The sequence below is a fragment of the Genypterus blacodes genome, unplaced genomic scaffold (genome assembly GCF_046128005.1).
Source record: "Genypterus blacodes isolate CSIRO-AG114 ecotype Tasmania unplaced genomic scaffold, CSIRO-AGI_Gbla_v1 ptg000019l_1, whole genome shotgun sequence".
NCBI classification, from domain to species: Eukaryota; Metazoa; Chordata; class Actinopteri; order Ophidiiformes; family Ophidiidae; genus Genypterus; species Genypterus blacodes.
In genome coordinates this window covers 1,986,168-2,003,709 of record NW_027466832.1, presented here as the reverse complement: position 1 = coordinate 2,003,709, position 17,542 = coordinate 1,986,168, and the positions used below count along the sequence as shown (strand labels likewise).

Below are 17,542 nucleotides of genomic sequence, written 5' to 3'. Positions count from 1 at the left end.
ATGCTCTTTCACAGAGGATCAAGATCAAATAGTTTGCATGCATGATTGATGATGCAACAATGAGGGTCATTGTTCCCAAGTACTTACAGCAATTGGGGACATGAATTCCACCTCACCATCAACGTTTTTCTTGCCAGGTTGCTACTCTCTCGAGTTAAGAACTCCCATCATCCAGTTTTTTTCTGTTCTCTTTCTTTTTTTTAAAGGTTAAACCAGGGTATACAAACAGAGAATGGAAACAGTAATTATTCAGGCGTTTGTCCAACAATATAGATATTCCAGGTTTCGCGGGACCCTGGTTCGCTGTGGCATCAATTTCATCATGAAATGTTTCCAAATCTCATTCCAAAATTGTAGTGATCAATTCACTGTAGTCTTCCGGTCCAGACAACGTCACGATATCAACAACTCTACGTCTACGTCAATATACTGCCACTTCTCTGTCTTCTTTGTACGTAACTTCCGATGCATACCAAAACAAAACAATAAGAAAACCAAATAACGAATCCAGACCGCTTTCCGGTCTATTGTAAATGCGATTCGAGATTGACAAGTGAAAAAGCTGATAACGGCTCGTAAACTCATTCCCTCGTCGTAGTTTCAAAACAAACAATCCAAAGAACGAACGGTACACAGTTTTATCTTCTCACTTGATTCTCGTTCGCACTCCAACACATTGAGGTAAGGTATGACGGATCCCCCCTCCGTGTCTCTGTTTCTGTCATTTCCGATGTGTGTTTTGAATGTTAGCCAAGAATCCGATCTCTCTTTCATATGGCTGCAACAATCAAACGAGCACTGTTACTATAAAACCAGTTGTGAAGCTTGTTATAGACACCTCCAGCTTTGAATGACTGAGCAGTGGAGAGGTGAAATCTATATTTTGCATTGAGGTGACCAGCCAGGCACAAATGGGCGCTGTACTGTTGCGTCTGTGTGTGTGTGTGTGTGTGTGTGTGTTTGGTTGGGGGGGGGGGTATCCTGCAGTCCTTGTTTCTGCAGACATAATATACTTAAGACTAACATATAATAACATGTATTATAAAGCACCTAAATGCCTGTGCAGTCTCATTTAAACGGAGTATACTATATAGATGGGTTGAGGTGATAAATGAAGAGGCCCTTACCATGGGGGCACACAATTTAATTTGGAGGTGATAAGAAAGTGCGATAAGAAGTATTGTAACATGTGACCCTTCCGGCTGCATTCTGGATCAGATGAGCAGGTTTCAGTGTTCATGCTGCAGACTTGCTATAAGCAGTGTTGCACATACAGTAAGTGGCACACTGGTACACATGTTGGCAGCTAGAGAGAGAAAGAGAGCTTTGAGTGGAGCTAGATGGGGCCACTGAAAATCTTGGGATGGCACTTGAAAACCAAAAGCCATAACTGAGTTTCAGGAATTCTGTGATTCTTTTGTAGTATAGAGGCTAATTTAAACTATGACAAAGGGTAAAGGAATCGCCTACTGATATACTTTGGTTTCTTATGTACGTTTAATTATTACTTATTGTCTGATGTGCATAGGTATACAATTCTGTTTTAATATGTTATGTATCTGTATATGTGTGTCATTGTTTTCAAATAGGCTAGTATTCCTTTTCCTTAAAAAGACAAATATACAGTACATTGATACAGTGAACAAAAACATTTACTGGGATCAAGTTTACAACACCAAATATGTTATACACAGTATACCCAAAACTTAAAATGTAAAACCAAAAATGCATTGCCAGGGCAAATGTACATTTTAATCTCTTTATGTTATGGCCCACTGGCAGATGCAGACAGAGATACAGGAGTACAGACACACTCATATCCTGCTTCATCAGGATACACAGGGGTCGGGGGAGTGATGGATAATTCATTATTATCAGGCTGCCCTAATAAGTCCCTAAATACTCTCCAGTGGGTCAGAATGCAGCTGCAAAAAGCTCATAGAGTTTGAGATATTATTCATGCTACTATGGGTAGGTTTTCACGTGAAGAATCTCTCCCCCGTCTCGTTAACTGTATGTATTATTAGATACCATTTTAAAAAATAGGAGAGGAAATCTCGCATTGAACTGTCTCTCCCAATTTTATATATTTATGTTTTTTGGGGAGTTTTGTCTTGCCTTACTACACAGAGCTTTTGGCTTGGTCGGGAAATGTATGTTGTTGTTGGCCTGTTAAGTACTTTGAGACATTGTATATGACATAAGGCTTGACCTTTACAAATAAAGAGTATTATTCAGTCAGATTATAAAAGTGAAATGTACACAGAAATACATTGTAGCAATTAACAAACGCGCCCACACACACACACACAAACACACACAAACACACACACACACACACACACACACACAGTGCTTACATGCTCTGTCTCACTCTCTATGTCTGTCTCTCACCTGCAGAGGGGCCCTCATTTTCTTGTGCCGGGTCGGCCTGTGTGTTTGCCTGCCTGGCTGCTGTTGAACGGTTTGGCTCTTTCTCTACGATTGAGCGGGGGCTACAATCCGACTCTTTTACCGGGAATTACCTTCGTATATGACCGGGACCCACAGCACGTCGGTCTCCTGGGACTCCGAGCAACGGCTGGCCGGCTCTGAGGGCCGGTGTAACGGCTTCTTGTGCTTGAAATAGAGACAGACAGGAGCGGAGCAAATGTCATTTGAAGCTTTTGGTGAGCGTTTTCCTGTCTTTGTTATTATAATTAAATTTATACACACACAGTGAACAGGCATGACTGTAAACATTTAATCTTAGCCCTTTATTGCCCAGTTTAGGTGGTTTATTTTTATTTTTTTCTATTCTTGGTGGGGGATGGGCAGCTTCAGCGCGTGAGTAGGTGCGCGCGCGCTCCCTTCATGCCTCTGCGGCCAGCTAAATGATACATTTTTTAATGTTTACTAAATGTTATTATGTCTATATGTTCACGACGTTAGAGCGTTGCACTACTAACAACGAAACAACTGAACAAAAAAAAACTCAACAAAACAACCAACAGCACTACCACCAGTTGTAAACAACAATAACTTGGTTGGATTTTTCAGCCATTATTTTCCCTGGCAAGCCTGAGTTCTTACATTTCAAACTAATATAGCTGTTGCTGTAGAGTAGACAATTAACAAGTAGTTAATTTATTTTTATTTATTTATTTTTGCCTGCATAGATGGATGATTATAGCTTGACTCTTGAGCCAGGTGGATATTTATATAATTTGATTTACAAACTGTAATCGAAATTAAAACAAGTCCAATATTTTTGGACCAAATGGCTATATTCAGTATTTGTCTAGTTTACCTTCCTTCCAAACCATATTAAAGATTCACTGCAGGGAAAGTCTTACTCTTTTGAGCCTTTGACACCTACCGCTATCTCTGTCCCTTGATGGGGACTTACTGGGGGGCGACTCAACTGCTCAGTTGGGGGCGGCAATAGCTCAGTTCATAGGGACTCAGCTTGGGGACCACCAGAGGGTTGTCAGTTCGAGTCCTGTATGGACCAAGAAAGTGGACTGGCAGCTGGAGAGTTGCCAGTTTGCCTCCAGGGCACAGCCTTGATGCAAGGCATCAAACCCCTAACACTGCTCAGCGGGCGCCGTATAATGGCTGCCCTGCGCTGACCCCTCTTTAAAAAGCGTGTGTGTGTAAGAGGGGCACCCAAGACAAATTTCAGATTGCCATGTTTGCGTGTGTGACTTGACAGTAAAGATCCTATTCTATTAAATGTAGAGCATTTCTGTCAAAATCAGGTTTTTGTTTGTAGGGTCAATTCTAAAATATTCGCTATAAAAATCTTTATATTTTGTACTGCAAGTTGAGACTTGGACAGTTGGTATTTTATTCAACTTTCATGTCAAGTTTTGTGCAAATCGAATATTGTAATGATTCTTTCCAATAGCGTGCAACCAGGCCACATGACTGATGAATGGAGCCCCCCCCCCCCCAGGCTATGAGTCACAGAAATACTGTATAGCGCCAACAAACACACAACAAAAGTTATCTCAAGGCATTTTTTACTGGACTGCAAGGCCAGCATTCATTTATTTGTTTCCCAGCCTGAACTCGTGACTACATATTCATGCAAAATTAAGAAAGAAGTACAACATTTTGGTCCCATGTGATATAAATTCCATTCAGATGCAAATTATGATGTGAGCAATTATGCTTTGGTTTTTAGAGATGGTTTGGGTTTTTACAGAAATGTGCAAATTGTATAAGTGCACCACTTTCAGAGGGTTAATTAAAGGTGTCATTTTTGAGATTGTTAGACAGTGTCAGAGTTCACAGAACAGAAGACCCAAGTGCAGATTCAGCTAACCAAACTTTAATGATGCAAGCAAAAGTGTCCAGTGGAGTAGGCGAGAGGCGGCGTCGGGAAAAGGCGTGAGTCAGGGGCAGGAGACAGGCTGCGAGGTCGGGTTCAGGCCTGGGTCAGGGGCAGGAGACGGGCGGCGAGGTCGGGTTCAGGCGTGGGTTGGTAACAAGGGCTAGAGAAACAGACATTGTTAGTTCAGGCAGGGGTCGGTACACAGGTAGCTCGGGATCACAAGCAGGGGAAGCCACGAACGATAACGAACTGACAAAGGGCACATGAACCACAGGTGTATTTATACCAGACAGGGGAGGGGACAACGAGACACAGGTGAACGACATGAGGGTAATCACACTGACGGAGAAGCACAGGAGGGAGAAGACACCTGAAACAGAGACAAGACAGTGAGTTTCAAAATAAGACAGGAAGTGGCACATGAGGTGACAGAATGTGACAGACAGTAAAGACAAGATGTTTTCACAGAAGTTTAAAACTAGGCTTAGACTCAAATGCTCCTTTGAGCTGGTAAAATATAAAGTGACTTGTACAGACTTGGCTTAAAATAGATGTATCATTGACTGATTACAAGAATGCTGATTTAGGAAACTTAGATTAATCTTGTAATGAAGCAGTTTCTACTTCTAATCTACTTATACTTGTATGGTGTCATGGATTATCTAAGATTTCCTCTAAATGAAAACCGACTGGCAAAACAATAGAAATGTTGATAGATAGAAATTATCAATTGAATTTAGCTGTCAAGATTGTACATAGATTGCATTGGGGATATTTTTTTTTAAAATGAAGGAAGGTCATCCATGAATCAAGTAGGAGGGATTGGCTTGGATAACGTAACAGCCTACCTGCCGAAATCAAGTCACAATGATGTAAAATCTGATTTCATGTTGCTTGGGTCGTGTGTGAACCAGAACTTTGTAGACAGTGTTACTATTGAGTAGCTAATGTTATGCAGTTGTTTGAAACAATCACACAATTCAGATTATTTGGTCTCACATGCACCTTTGCCACAAAACCCAAACAGCTAGCGCAGTGGTTCCCAAACTCCCCCCCATACGTCTCAGCTGTGGTGCTCTGGAGGACATTGAATGTTTAAACATTTGAGTTCGTCACATATTTGGGCTGGGACACACCACCCCCAAAGTTGTAATGATCAAGGCCATGTTATGGAACAAGCTGCTTTGTATCACCTCTTCTTTTATCTTTGGGTGCCACCTCAGCATGAGAGGATTCCCTTAGCTGAGGCTTTGGGATCTGTAACATTATCACTATGTGCTCTACTTCATCCCACACTCTTTCTGAATGTGACTGGTCGATAGTTGAGTGTACAATTGGTTTGAAATATTATTTGATGTCAATGTTATATGTGCCGGTGTTTTACCAGCTCTGTAACATATTTTCTCAATAACAACGCTGACTGGAGTTGTTGAGCATAGGATTATTTTTTTCTGTGCCGTTAGCCTCTGTCCACTTCTACCCCTTTGAACTGCAATGAGATCTGTTCCCACTGGGTGAACATGTCTTGTGTTCAGTTTGTGGAAAATAGCATTCACAACAGTGATATGTGGGAGAGACTCTAGAACCTAAAGTGGATTCTGATTTAGGCTGCATGTTCTAATCCTGGTTGATTGATTTGCCCTCAGTGACCTGTGGTTTTTCACACAAGCCGCATAGAAAAGGTTGAAGTGATCATTGGACTTGTGTAACTAGAATGGCCTACTTGCTAGCATATGTCGAAAATGTTACTGTTTTATGATTGTTGTTTTTCAGTACACCTAGGGTGAGACTGGCTCACTGCTGGAAATATTTCACTGTATCTGCACACTTTCCTTTGGAGCTCGGGCTCTATGTGTTATTCTCATGGCCTTCAACCTCTTTCTTGGACATTAATTTATACTGTAGTCTTGTGAAGTGAAGCAGTTATTTTGTTTATTCTCTATTTCTAGGGTGGTCTTTGTGTTTTGCTTAATACATTTTGCCATCACACTCTCACAAGCCCTCCGTGGTTATTATGTATGGCACAGTAATTATTAAATTGTCTTTTACAGTTTCTTAATGTGTGTGTGTGTGTGTGTGTGTGTGTGTGTGTGTGTGTGTGTGTGTGTGTGTGTGTCCGCCAGGCTGGATGTGTACATGCTGACCTCATGGTGTAACAGGACTAAAGATGAGCATTAGCAGTGATGAGGTCAATTTCCTGGTCTACAGATATCTGCAAGAGTCAGGTACCAGACATGTTATTCATGTTAACCTGCATGATGCTCTGCATACACCCAAATTCTCAATGTACTGCCGAACAATATTATTTACATATTTATACAATTATATACTGTTTATACCATAGTACACACTGTATCTACCATAGACAAAAATAATGGATATGCTGTTGAACAATACAGTATACTGTTCAAATACAGCATAAATACTATTACCATTAGAAGTCTTCAATTTGGACTGGACCCATAACACCCCATAACCATTGAATTTCTTGATTTTGAGGGTGGTGGAATGCTCAGTTGCGACCAGTGGATAACAAAACCTTTGCGGACCGCTGTACCTCAAAACAGATACCTTGTTACATCACAAATGATAAGCTGAGCATCTTGTTGGGAACCTTTTCTTTGGTTCTTTAGAGGGATCTCTGCAAACAGAACAACCCAACCTCTGATGTGGAAGAAAAATAGTCAAATTTCAGCCTATCTGGTTGTGTCGAATTATTAAGTTACAACTGTACCATCATAATTTGGTTGGAGAACATCCCGATGTTAGTGATCAACAGTGCTCGAATTACTGCTCTGTCTCTTGAATTATTAAATTTAACAGGTTATTGCTTCGTCCATGATTAGCGGTGGGCAACTTGTTTTCCTGGAGGGCCACATGATTGAGTAATTGTCTCCTTATATTATATATTTTTGATATGATGTATTTTTGTAATAAAGAAAATCATTGCAATCCATATCAAATTAGAAACGAGTCATGTCATTGTTCTGTTTACTCTCCTGTAAACTCTTTACTAGTAACATTGGTAACAAAACGAGCCAAGATTAATGCTATCTTCAGCTTTCTTTTGGATTAAAGAGTGTAAAGACTTGAAATGTAAGACGCAATGGGTTATAAATACATTTAAATGTAGTTAGAAATCAGACTACAAAGGAATGCCAACTGAATAAAAAAATGCCAGACAGCTAAACATGAAATGAAACATTGTTGAAGTGTAAAGTTGGCTTCTCCCCTCCTCTCCATTTCCCCTGAACATCCGTCATGCTTTCTTGTCCTCTCCAGGGTTCTCTCACTCAGCATTTACTTTTGGCATAGAGAGTCACATCAGTCAGTCTAACATTAATGGTGCTCTGGTGCCCCCTGCTGCCCTCATCAGTATCATCCAGAAGGGCCTGCAGTATGTTGAGGCTGAAGTCAGTATTAATGAGGTTAGACCACACAAACAAATACACACAATGCGCTCTTCACCAAAAATCATTTGATGTAATGTGTTATAGAGCAGTATGCATCTTGGCTCTTTTACTCTCTTGCTGTTCTAATGGGCGCCCTGATAATGTCTTCTGATGCGTAGGACGGCACATTATTTGATGGGAGGCCCATTGAGTCTCTGTCCCTGATTGATGCCGTTATGCCTGACGTGGTTCAAACTAGGCAGCAGGCATACCGGGACAAAATGGCCCAGCAGCAGGCCACTGCATCAGCGCCGACATCTGCCATTGGGGGCAGCATTGCTGGCAATGCCAAGAATGGAGAGAATACTGCCAATGGAGAAGAGAATGGAGCCCATGTCTTAGCAAGTAAGTACCACGATGGAATGACCTGAGAGGAGGAGCACAACTTAAAGTTTTAATTTCTGGTTCAAAATCATTATAAAATGACATGGAGAATTGTTTGTATTTGTGTATTTCCTATTAAATCTTTGTAAGACAACGATGCAGACCTTATGGAGGTAGATGGGGATGTGGAAATCCCCCAGAACAAGGCCATGGTCTTGAGGGGACATGAATCAGAGGTCTTCATCTGTGCCTGGAACCCTGTTAGTGATCTGCTGGCATCAGGGTTAGTAACCTTCCCTTACCTCTTATTTTCTGTGTCTCTAAAGCAGTGAAACCTGCTTTAGTGCTCTATGCTTCTATGTATATAGATAGTAGTCAGATTGTCAGCTTCAGTGAGGTGAGCTGCTTAGTTGTAGGATTTAGGAGCGACAGCTCCAGAGCCTACAGCTTCCTGGAGGTTCAAACATGCTCAACAGATAATTGGCCCAATGTGTCAATCTGTCATCTGTTCCAGTTCTGGTGACTCGACGGCTCGAATCTGGAATCTAAGTGAGAACAGTACTAGCAGCTCAACACAGCTCGTCCTGAGACACTGCATACGAGAGGGTGGACAGGACGTCCCCAGCAACAAAGATGTCACATCACTCGACTGGAATGTAGGGTCACATTTCTTTATGGGATTACAAGGGATACTTTCTCATAGTATGTTTGAGGACTGTGTGTGGTCACAGTAAAAATGTTCAATATCAACAAATGAAAAAAAAAAGTTGTTTGCTAAAAATATGTATGTAAGTCATATGTGGACTACACTTATGACGATCTCTAACTGTAACAGATGGACATCCAAGCTGTAGTTATACCAGTTCTTTTTGTATAAATATACCATTGAAAATGAGTAAATGATTGCTTGTGTCAGCAGAGATGAGATGAAAGCACTACATCAGTAATTTGGTGGAAATAGGCTGTATTCAGACCTGTGGTCAATTTGCTTTGTTCAGATTCGGGGAACGATATTTACAAACAATCCTTGATTGTAATCAAATGCCAGATACTTGCAAACTGTTTTGTGATTGGTCAGAATTGACCAGGAAGTGACCACCCTACCTGGAAAAAGTTTAATTCTTCGCCTCGGCAAAATCACAAACAAAATGTAGCATCTGTAGTGTGTGTGCATAATTACTTTGCTTGCGATTGTCTTGTTGATTTAACAATGTTAGTTTTGAGCGAGCATCAAGTTTACGATTTGAAAACAATGTTCTATCTGAAGATACAGCGCTTCACCTCCGTAGGGGAAGATACACTCTGACGGGGGCATGCAACCACATGTTCACAAACAATGTCTCTTCTGAACTGACTTCTTGGTTAGATATGTATAATATTTAGTAGCCTAGGCATTATTAGCAAACTCTTTTTCAGAGCATATACAGTTCAGCAAGTGAGTTGTTTGAGTTTATTGAATCGGTACCTTTCTCAATACAAAGGTCTAGGACTGCTTGATGACCCGAGTGTGACATGGTGGTCACACATCCTCTGGCAAACCGATCTAGGGGCGGAATGTTCCCCATTTCTGAATAAAGCCACACAAGCTATGTCTGAATACAGCCTGAACTGCAATGCATTTGGCTCACACACCCACATCTTTTTTGTGCTTACACTCAATGACACATCTTCAATTTCTATTAGCAGAGTGTGCTACATTTTGGGGCGACTGACACTGACATACAGACTGATCAGTTCAAACGTAAAGTTAGTTTTGACAACTAATCTTAAATAAGGCCAACAATGCATCTCTCTCTCTCTCTCTCTCTCTCTCGCTCTCTCTCACACACACACACACAGAGTGAGGGAACTCTGTTGGCAACAGGCTCTTATGATGGTTTTGCCAGAATCTGGACAAAGGATGGTAAGAGGACTTTTGTTTGTAGAAGATGCCTGTCATTTGTCCATTCGATGCTACAAGAAGTAGCCCAGTGGTGTTCCAAGAATAATTCACAGGGAAATAGGTGTATGTTCTGTCTGTAAGAAAGAAGGAAAAAGGCTGTTTGATGTTACATGGCCCGCCGTATAATTCATTAATTCTTAAAACAATGCTGCCCCCCAGAGGAAGACGTGTAATCAATTCAGGTGCCTGTTGTGTTAAGTATGCACATATGTGTGTGTGTATGTGTGTTTTGGGTTGTAGGTAACCTGGCGAGTACACTAGGCCAGCACAAAGGACCTATTTTTGCCTTGAAGTGGAATAAAAAAGGAAATTTCATCCTCAGTGCAGGAGTGGACAAGGTAATATCATTGTTACTGCAGAAAGCTGTGTCTCAACTGTCCACTTAACATTCCTCCTTGTCTGTCCTCACAGACAACCATCATATGGGACGCTCACACAGGAGAAGCCAAACAACAGTTTCCTTTTCATTCAGGTAAAAAGTCTGTTTACATCCTTTACACACTTTAACCTGGTTTTCACGGACATGTGTTGCATGGTCACAGACAAAGAACAAAGAGAAATCAAATGTCCAAATTGAACTGATTGTAATGAATTCTGAGGTCAGTATGTTTTTCCTACACCATGCTCTAATTCTGTGCTATATTTAAACTGTAATGACTATATTTCAGTTCTTTATTTGAGTCAAATTCAGGAATGAAGTCATTAAATAGAGCATGTTTGGGATTTACGTGCATGGACCACATGTATAAACACTGACCTGAAACTGTGTAATGTTGTTCCTGGGAATTTCTGCCAGTCAGTCAGAACTGAATAAGCCCCTTTAAATAAGAAAGCAAACATCTTCAAGTACATACTACCAAGTTCAGTTGCGTGAGAGTCAACTTGGCTAATTGGTTATGTGGTATTGTTATAGCTGTGGTGGTGTATCACAGATTGCAAACAGGTGCATTGTGTCAACACTGTGCACATTTTGGGAAATAAGCATAGTGTGGTATATAAATAATACATAGTAATATTTCCACTCATAACCCACCTCTGTGTCGCTGTGGAATTGATCATCATCTTTCATCAGCTATTTGTAATGCAGAACATGGAGTGAAAAGGTCAGTGTGTGTGAGTGTGTGAAACAGTTTATGTTTATGCTACGATGTCTGTCCTCAGCTCCAGCACTCGACGTGGACTGGCAGAGCAACAACACCTTTGCCTCGTGTAGCACCGACATGTGCATTCATGTGTGTAAACTGGGCCAGGACAGACCCATCAAAACATTCCAGGGACATACAGTAAGTTTGAACTGAGTGTGTGCGGGCGTGTGTGTCAGTGTTCAGTGACAGTGTTGGTGGCTACCTGCAGAAACCAGACTGGGTAGAATGTTCATGCTGGAGAGCTGCATGGGCCATATTCTGTCCTCCACTTGCACCATCACCATTTGTTTCAACACTAGCAGTTGGGGAAAAACTTATTGATGTAGGAATCGTTCTACAAACTAAAAATTGTTCCACAAATTAGCAAATAGCACACACATATAACTGATCGTTGCCTCTAGTAGGGCAAAAGTTGAAACAAGAACACCATTCTGAGTTTTTTTTAATGTCAAAATCTCTTTACTGTCTTCTTTATGTCTAGCTTAGTGTGTTCACCATCTAAGAGCTCACCATCTCGCTAGGATTAAGGTCTAATATGCACTATTATCTATTTTATGTTCCTTATACTGTAGATGTAAGTTTGAAAGAAATTTCCCGAGAATAGTCGAATGTTTAATCTAACTGTTCATGTCTTGTGTGCTAGGAATGAAAATAAGTGTAATTAATTACAATGGACATCAATACAAGCAAACAAGTGTATTTGGGGTCAAGCTCAGAGCCAGTGACAATATTATTATTATTAAGATTATGATGATTATTATTAGTTCTGGCTAGACTATGGGTGGTGGATCACTTCCGGTGTCCTCTGTCGCTGCAGAATGAAGTGAATGCGATTAGGTGGGACCCCACCGGGAACCTGCTGGCCTCCTGCTCAGATGATATGACGCTGAAGGTGAGCTGGATACGGATTCTGCTCAAATGCTTGAACTCATTGTGATCATGATTGTGTGTCAGTAGAGCACTGATGCTCTCATGACTGCTTTTGAACTGATTTTCCTACTTAATGAAAAAAATCCACTGTGACTGCCGACTATTGCTAGCTATTTCCCAGAAAATATGGGTTGATCTGCAAATCTAGCAAATCAGTGCATTTACATGAAGACAATAAGACATTGTTTGCTCACTAAGTTTTATACTCCCAAAGAATGATTTATTAAAGACCACTGAGGTCTTCATCAACAATACACAATACAAAGATTTCTCCTTCTCCCAAGCAATTGTCCAGACTGACAACGTTTTAAATGGCAAATAACAGAAACACTTTACCTGAGTCATATTACTTTCCAAGGTTTTAAGTGATACTTCTGTGTTCTTAGAACTAGAACTAGGTCACTGACATTGATTTTGTGTAAGTTGGAGCATTTTGGTAATATTTGGTGTTCACTTACCAGGTCTGCAGTAGTCTTGTGGTGTAGAGTGTAGAATGGACTAGCAGAAAACCACTGAAACAATCTATGGCGCACGTCCAAAAGCTTCTCAAAGTTTTTATATTTCTATTTTTAGTCAGAATATGTTCATCATCGCTTCAGAAAGTTTTCCCTATGACATTTTACCTTGACAGTATTCTTTTTCATGGATTACAAACCGATAGTGACCTCCCGGCACTTTCTCACATCAGTTTGTCGCTTTCGTGTTGTCGCCCTATAACCTTAAGTAGCTGTGAGTGTTACGGAGATGTACATACAGGCTGGTGTAAGGAAAAACACTCCTCAGGGATAATGGAAGGCATTATTCATAGAATAACATTTGTATTTGGGAATCCACAAGATACGTTTACCTTCTGTTGTGGTGTGCATAACTTCTGTCTTTGTGCTGTTGAAGAAATAGTAACATGGATCCAAAGGGTCCATTCAAAGGCCTCCATACCTGGTAAGTGAATTGCAAATGTCACCAAAATGTTCCAACTTACAACAAAACAAACATTGTAAGTGATAAAGTTGAGACGTAATTTCCCAAAGAGATGCAGGGCAAACTGTTGATGACAGACATGAAGATTGTGCTGTGTGTAACGTGTGCTGCAGGTTCATGCAAGTGACTGATGGTTTGTTTTTAGATCTGGAGTATGAAACAGGACTTGTGTGTCCATGACCTGCAGGCCCACAGTAAAGAGATCTACACCATCAAATGGAGTCCCACAGGCCCTGGAACCAACAATCCCAGTGCAAACCTCATGCTGGCCAGGTTCGTGTGCAGCTGCAACATCTTAGCTCAGGTCCCCTCTGACTTCTGGATGGGGATGACCTACATGCAGTGAATTTGTGGTCTTGAGTCGAGTGCAGAAAACATTTTCACACCATTAGTGTGTGTTCCATATTGGAGATGTATTTGGAGATATATCCGCTTTTCTGCCCTGGTTGTTTTACATCCTGCTGATATGATAAGGACTTCTGTCATCATCTTTCATGTCCACAGTGCATCGTTTGACTCCACAGTCCGTCTTTGGGATGTGGAGAGAGGAATCTGCATCGACACACTGACGAGGCATCAGGAGCCCGTCTACAGCGTGGCTTTCAGCCCTGATGGCTGCCATCTGGCTAGTGGCTCCTTTGATAAATGTGTCCATATCTGGAATACACAGGTATGAAAGTGTATTTGTGTTTATGTCACTGCCACAAGGTACAGTCGTGGGACTGACACTCAGCTCAAACATCCCGTTTCCACTGCAGACATGTTCAGGACCCCCATGTACAAGCATTTGTAAGATGAAATGCACATTTCTGATCACACTGCAAAGCTAATATTAGCAATTTTACAAAAATACATAAATTCCACTAGATTTGCATGTGAACAAGGTTACTGACTTTTCTTTGTTTTTTTTACTTTCACTTATTAGGTTATAAGATAAGATAAGATAAGATAATCCTTTATTTGTCCCACAACGGGAATTTCAAGTTACAGCAGCAAAGTGGATAGTACAAAGCAATAAAGGGCATAAAGATAAAATAAGAGCCTCACAAAAGTAAAGAGCCTATCAAAAGTACAACAATTCAACTAACAACAAAAAAATTGCAAATTCGTGAGTGAATAGATCACTGAATTAATCAATACGTTACAAATTGCACATCAGGGATATTGCAGTGTGATCATTCGACAGGGTTTACTGGGAGAGGTGCTGATTGAATAGTCTGCTGCAGGAAGGAAGACCTGTCACTGAATGAGCTAAACAGGGGTGTTTGAAACTCCTGTAAGGGGTGGGACAAGTTGTCCAACAAAGATGACAGTTGGCTATCATCCTCCTGTCCCCCACCACCTCCACAGAGTCCAGAGGGCAGCTCAGGACAGAGCTGGCCTTCTTCACCAGCTTGTTCAGTCTCTTCCTATCAGTGGCTGAGATGCCACTGCTCCAGCAGACTGCCCCTTAAAAGATGGTTGATGCCACCATAGAGTCAAAGAAGGACTTCAGGAGAGCCCCCTCCACTCCAAAAGAAAGAGTCTGCTCGGTCCTTTCTTATAGAGAGCAGTGCAATTCCCGACCAGTCCAGTTTGTCGTTCAGATGAACACCCAGGTACCGATTTTACAATCTTGATGTCCTTTCCCTGGATGTACACCTGTGTGGGTGGAGAATGCTTTCGCCTCCAGAAGTCCACCACCAGCTTCACCGTGCGTGTAACCACAGGTTGCCTGTGTAAAAGAGGTGTAGGCAGGCAGGAGATGAATGGTTGTGGTCAGATCTTCTCTGGGGAGAAAGGGGTGATGAATTATATGCCTCCTTGGTGTTGGCATACAGAAAGTCCATTTTTCCCTGTCTCTGGTGCAGCATGTTTTACAACCCACAGAGTCCAGTGCTTCATACAGGGTTGACTATTTCATGTACTCTTTTATGTCTTTTGTTTGTGCTGTTTGTGCTGCAGACAGGCTCCTTAGTCCACAGTTATCGAGGGACAGGTGGAATCTTTGAGGTTTGCTGGAACGCAGCGGGGGACAAAGTGGGAGCCAGCGCATCAGATGGCTCAGTACGTCTCCACTTATCTGATTAGACGAATGTTACAGCGTGTGTTTTTACTTACTTTTTTAATGTTCAACATTTAACAGTGTCCTGTTTATGGCAGGTATGTGTACTGGACCTTCGAAAGTAGTGTTACTGTTTATTGGACGCCGTGGACCGACTGTGAATGTGTACAAAGCCAGTGACGTCCCTGCCCACCCTGCATACGACTGGATCCATCCCCAGGCAGACAGGAAGCAGGAAAAGGAAAGCAAATCCCTGTTTGTCCCGACACAGGGACAAACAGGATGGACAAATGGCTGGACTGAAGTCCTCCCTCTGTCTGTGCACTCTTAGAAAGAAGAGATGCAGACAAAAAGAAAAAACTGAGAGACGAAAAGATCCATATATGTACCAAAATCTGGAAGCTATTTTTGCTTTATTAATCTTCCAAACCCATGACCCTTCAAACGTTTCAATATGTGAGGGTTCTCGTGGTTGTCACCCATTGTGCCAGGCCATCAACCTGCATTTATACTGCATACAAAACAAATATACACTGATAGCTATTTCCACCTACAACTGTGCCATGTAGAGTATCCCAGAGGGGGGTGCACGTGTGTCCAGATGTGGAACTGGACTGACGGCAATCAGAGGATCAGACAGGCGCCTCAAAAAAAAGATAATCTAGACTAATTGTGTTACTCATGCGCCAACTTTGAAGCTCATGAAGCTCTACTTTATCTGTTCAGCTTCTGCTTCAGTCTGACAAAAACATTTCTCATGTCAGAACATAACTGGCATTAACAAAAACTGGTGACCATGAATTCCGAGCCGGCAGTATGAAATAGAATGTTCCTTAAACCAACTGAAGCTTTTTATCTCCAAAATGTGAAATTCTAAAGGCAACTCTCCTTTACTCCTTTCATGTCTAAATTGCCCTTCATCAGTCGCCGTTCTGTGTTCTGGCTGATACATTTTATACTGTTTTAAAAGAAGAATAAAGGTTACATTATTATAATTACTTTGTAGATTAAAAACTGTGCAGCATGGTGGCTCATAGTGGCTAGCACTCTCGCCTCACAGCAAGAAGGTCCTGCGTTCAATTCCAACCTTTCTGTGTGGAGTTTGACATGCAGCTCATGTGAATTGGAAACAGTAAATTGACCTGAGGCGTCAGTGGGAGTGTGACTGAGTTGTCTGTTTGTGTGTGTTTGTCATACGATAAGCTGGCAACCTAACCACTGGGTTAGCCTCCAGCACCCCCGCCACCCTGAAAGGAGATGCAGGTATGGATCAGAATGGATGGATTCAAAATGTGAAATGATTGGCAGTGTTAATTTACATGTTGTATAAAGGTTGTTACACTGATGTTACTGCAAACAGTAAACCCTGTGAGGTCACCAATTTCCACTAAATGATGAAGAGCTTTGGTTAAATGTTTTGGGAATGTGCTCGTCTTGTGAATAAGATCTTTATTAAGAAGATCTTAAATAGAACACATCATGTCATATCAGTCAAGCCAACACTGTTGGACGGAGATGGAGTTAGTGTGCAGGGGATTGCTGAAAGGAAATCTGAGTTTAACATCAAACTCCATAGCTTTAATTTCTGACAGTTTTGTCTCCTAAAAAAATCAGAGCTGCGGATTCCTCCACAATCTAATACTCCATCCTGCTTCCATCTGATTTTCATGGTGTACATCATAAACTGCTTATGGGTCTGGATTTATGTTGAGAGTGCTGATTTGTAATATGCATTTTCTCCTCCTTAAGGCGCTGAAGAAATGATTCAGTGACGGAAGTTTTTTCATTGTCATTGCCAGATGTTTTTTTTCCTTTTTAATGTGAACTTGATCAAACTTGAGTCAGTTTGTGTCTTGTCTAGCAACATCGGGTTCATTGGGTCTCAAAGCCTCAGTGTTTTTTTCCCACTCACATCACACCAGTCTGTCATCATTTATTCCGGAAAAGTGACACAGAATCCAGAATAAAATATATTTTGATAAGGAGTCTGAAAAGAAGAGTTTTCTTCTTTTGGATATGAAAATGTTGAAATAAGTGTGAGTTATTCTGATTTGAAAATGAAATTATATGAACATATGGTTAGAGTTGGATTGCTTTATTAGAACACCAGATGCAAATAAAGTTAAATGGAAAAAATGCCCTCGTAAATAAGTTTAATGAAGAACATTATGGCAATGTTATTGGAAACGATCACACCTTTAAGCAGTAGGGGCCCACAGATGTTCTGCCTGCTCTACAAGAGCAGGGTCCCAAGAGCCACTTTGCAGGCACAACCTCATAAGTGAAGGAAACCAGGGAGCCAGTAGATTTATTATTATTATTCCTACAGTCACTTCTGAATGTTGTTGCTTTGGTACCTGTAGCCAAATGTGATTACTTCAATCATAATTTACAACCATTTTAACTTGA

General features: G+C 41.2%; 1 protein-coding gene across 1 annotated transcript; it reads left to right on the top strand.

Annotated features, from left to right (window-relative positions):
• The first annotated feature begins 478 nt into the window (after positions 1-478).
• LOC142991485 (F-box-like/WD repeat-containing protein TBL1XR1) lies at positions 479-17,116 on the top strand. The gene is made up of 16 exons (XM_076141662.1): positions 479-681; positions 2,401-2,669; positions 6,442-6,543; positions 7,601-7,746; positions 7,890-8,115; positions 8,245-8,377; positions 8,609-8,750; positions 9,934-9,997; positions 10,277-10,374; positions 10,448-10,508; positions 11,198-11,319; positions 11,999-12,073; positions 13,235-13,362; positions 13,594-13,759; positions 15,034-15,135; positions 15,232-17,116. Exons 3-16 carry the CDS (start codon positions 6,486-6,488, stop codon positions 15,256-15,258), a joined length of 1,548 nt encoding a protein of 515 aa, XP_075997777.1. The 5' UTR covers positions 479-681; positions 2,401-2,669; positions 6,442-6,485; the 3' UTR covers positions 15,259-17,116.
• Positions 17,117-17,542: the final 426 nt, after the last annotated feature.

What these genes read in the sequence shown, in the direction of transcription:
- LOC142991485 (XM_076141662.1), top strand. Translation starts at nt 6,486, where the DNA reads ATGAGCATTAGCAGTGATGAGGTCAATTTCCTGGTCTACAGATATCTG. An exon ending in CAGATGATATGACGCTGAAG is followed by an intron (nt 12,074 to 13,234) that starts GTGAGCTGGATA and finishes GTTTGTTTTTAG; the next exon opens with ATCTGGAGTATGAAACAGGA. An exon ending in GCAAACCTCATGCTGGCCAG is followed by an intron (nt 13,363 to 13,593) that starts GTTCGTGTGCAG and finishes TCATGTCCACAG; the next exon opens with TGCATCGTTTGACTCCACAG.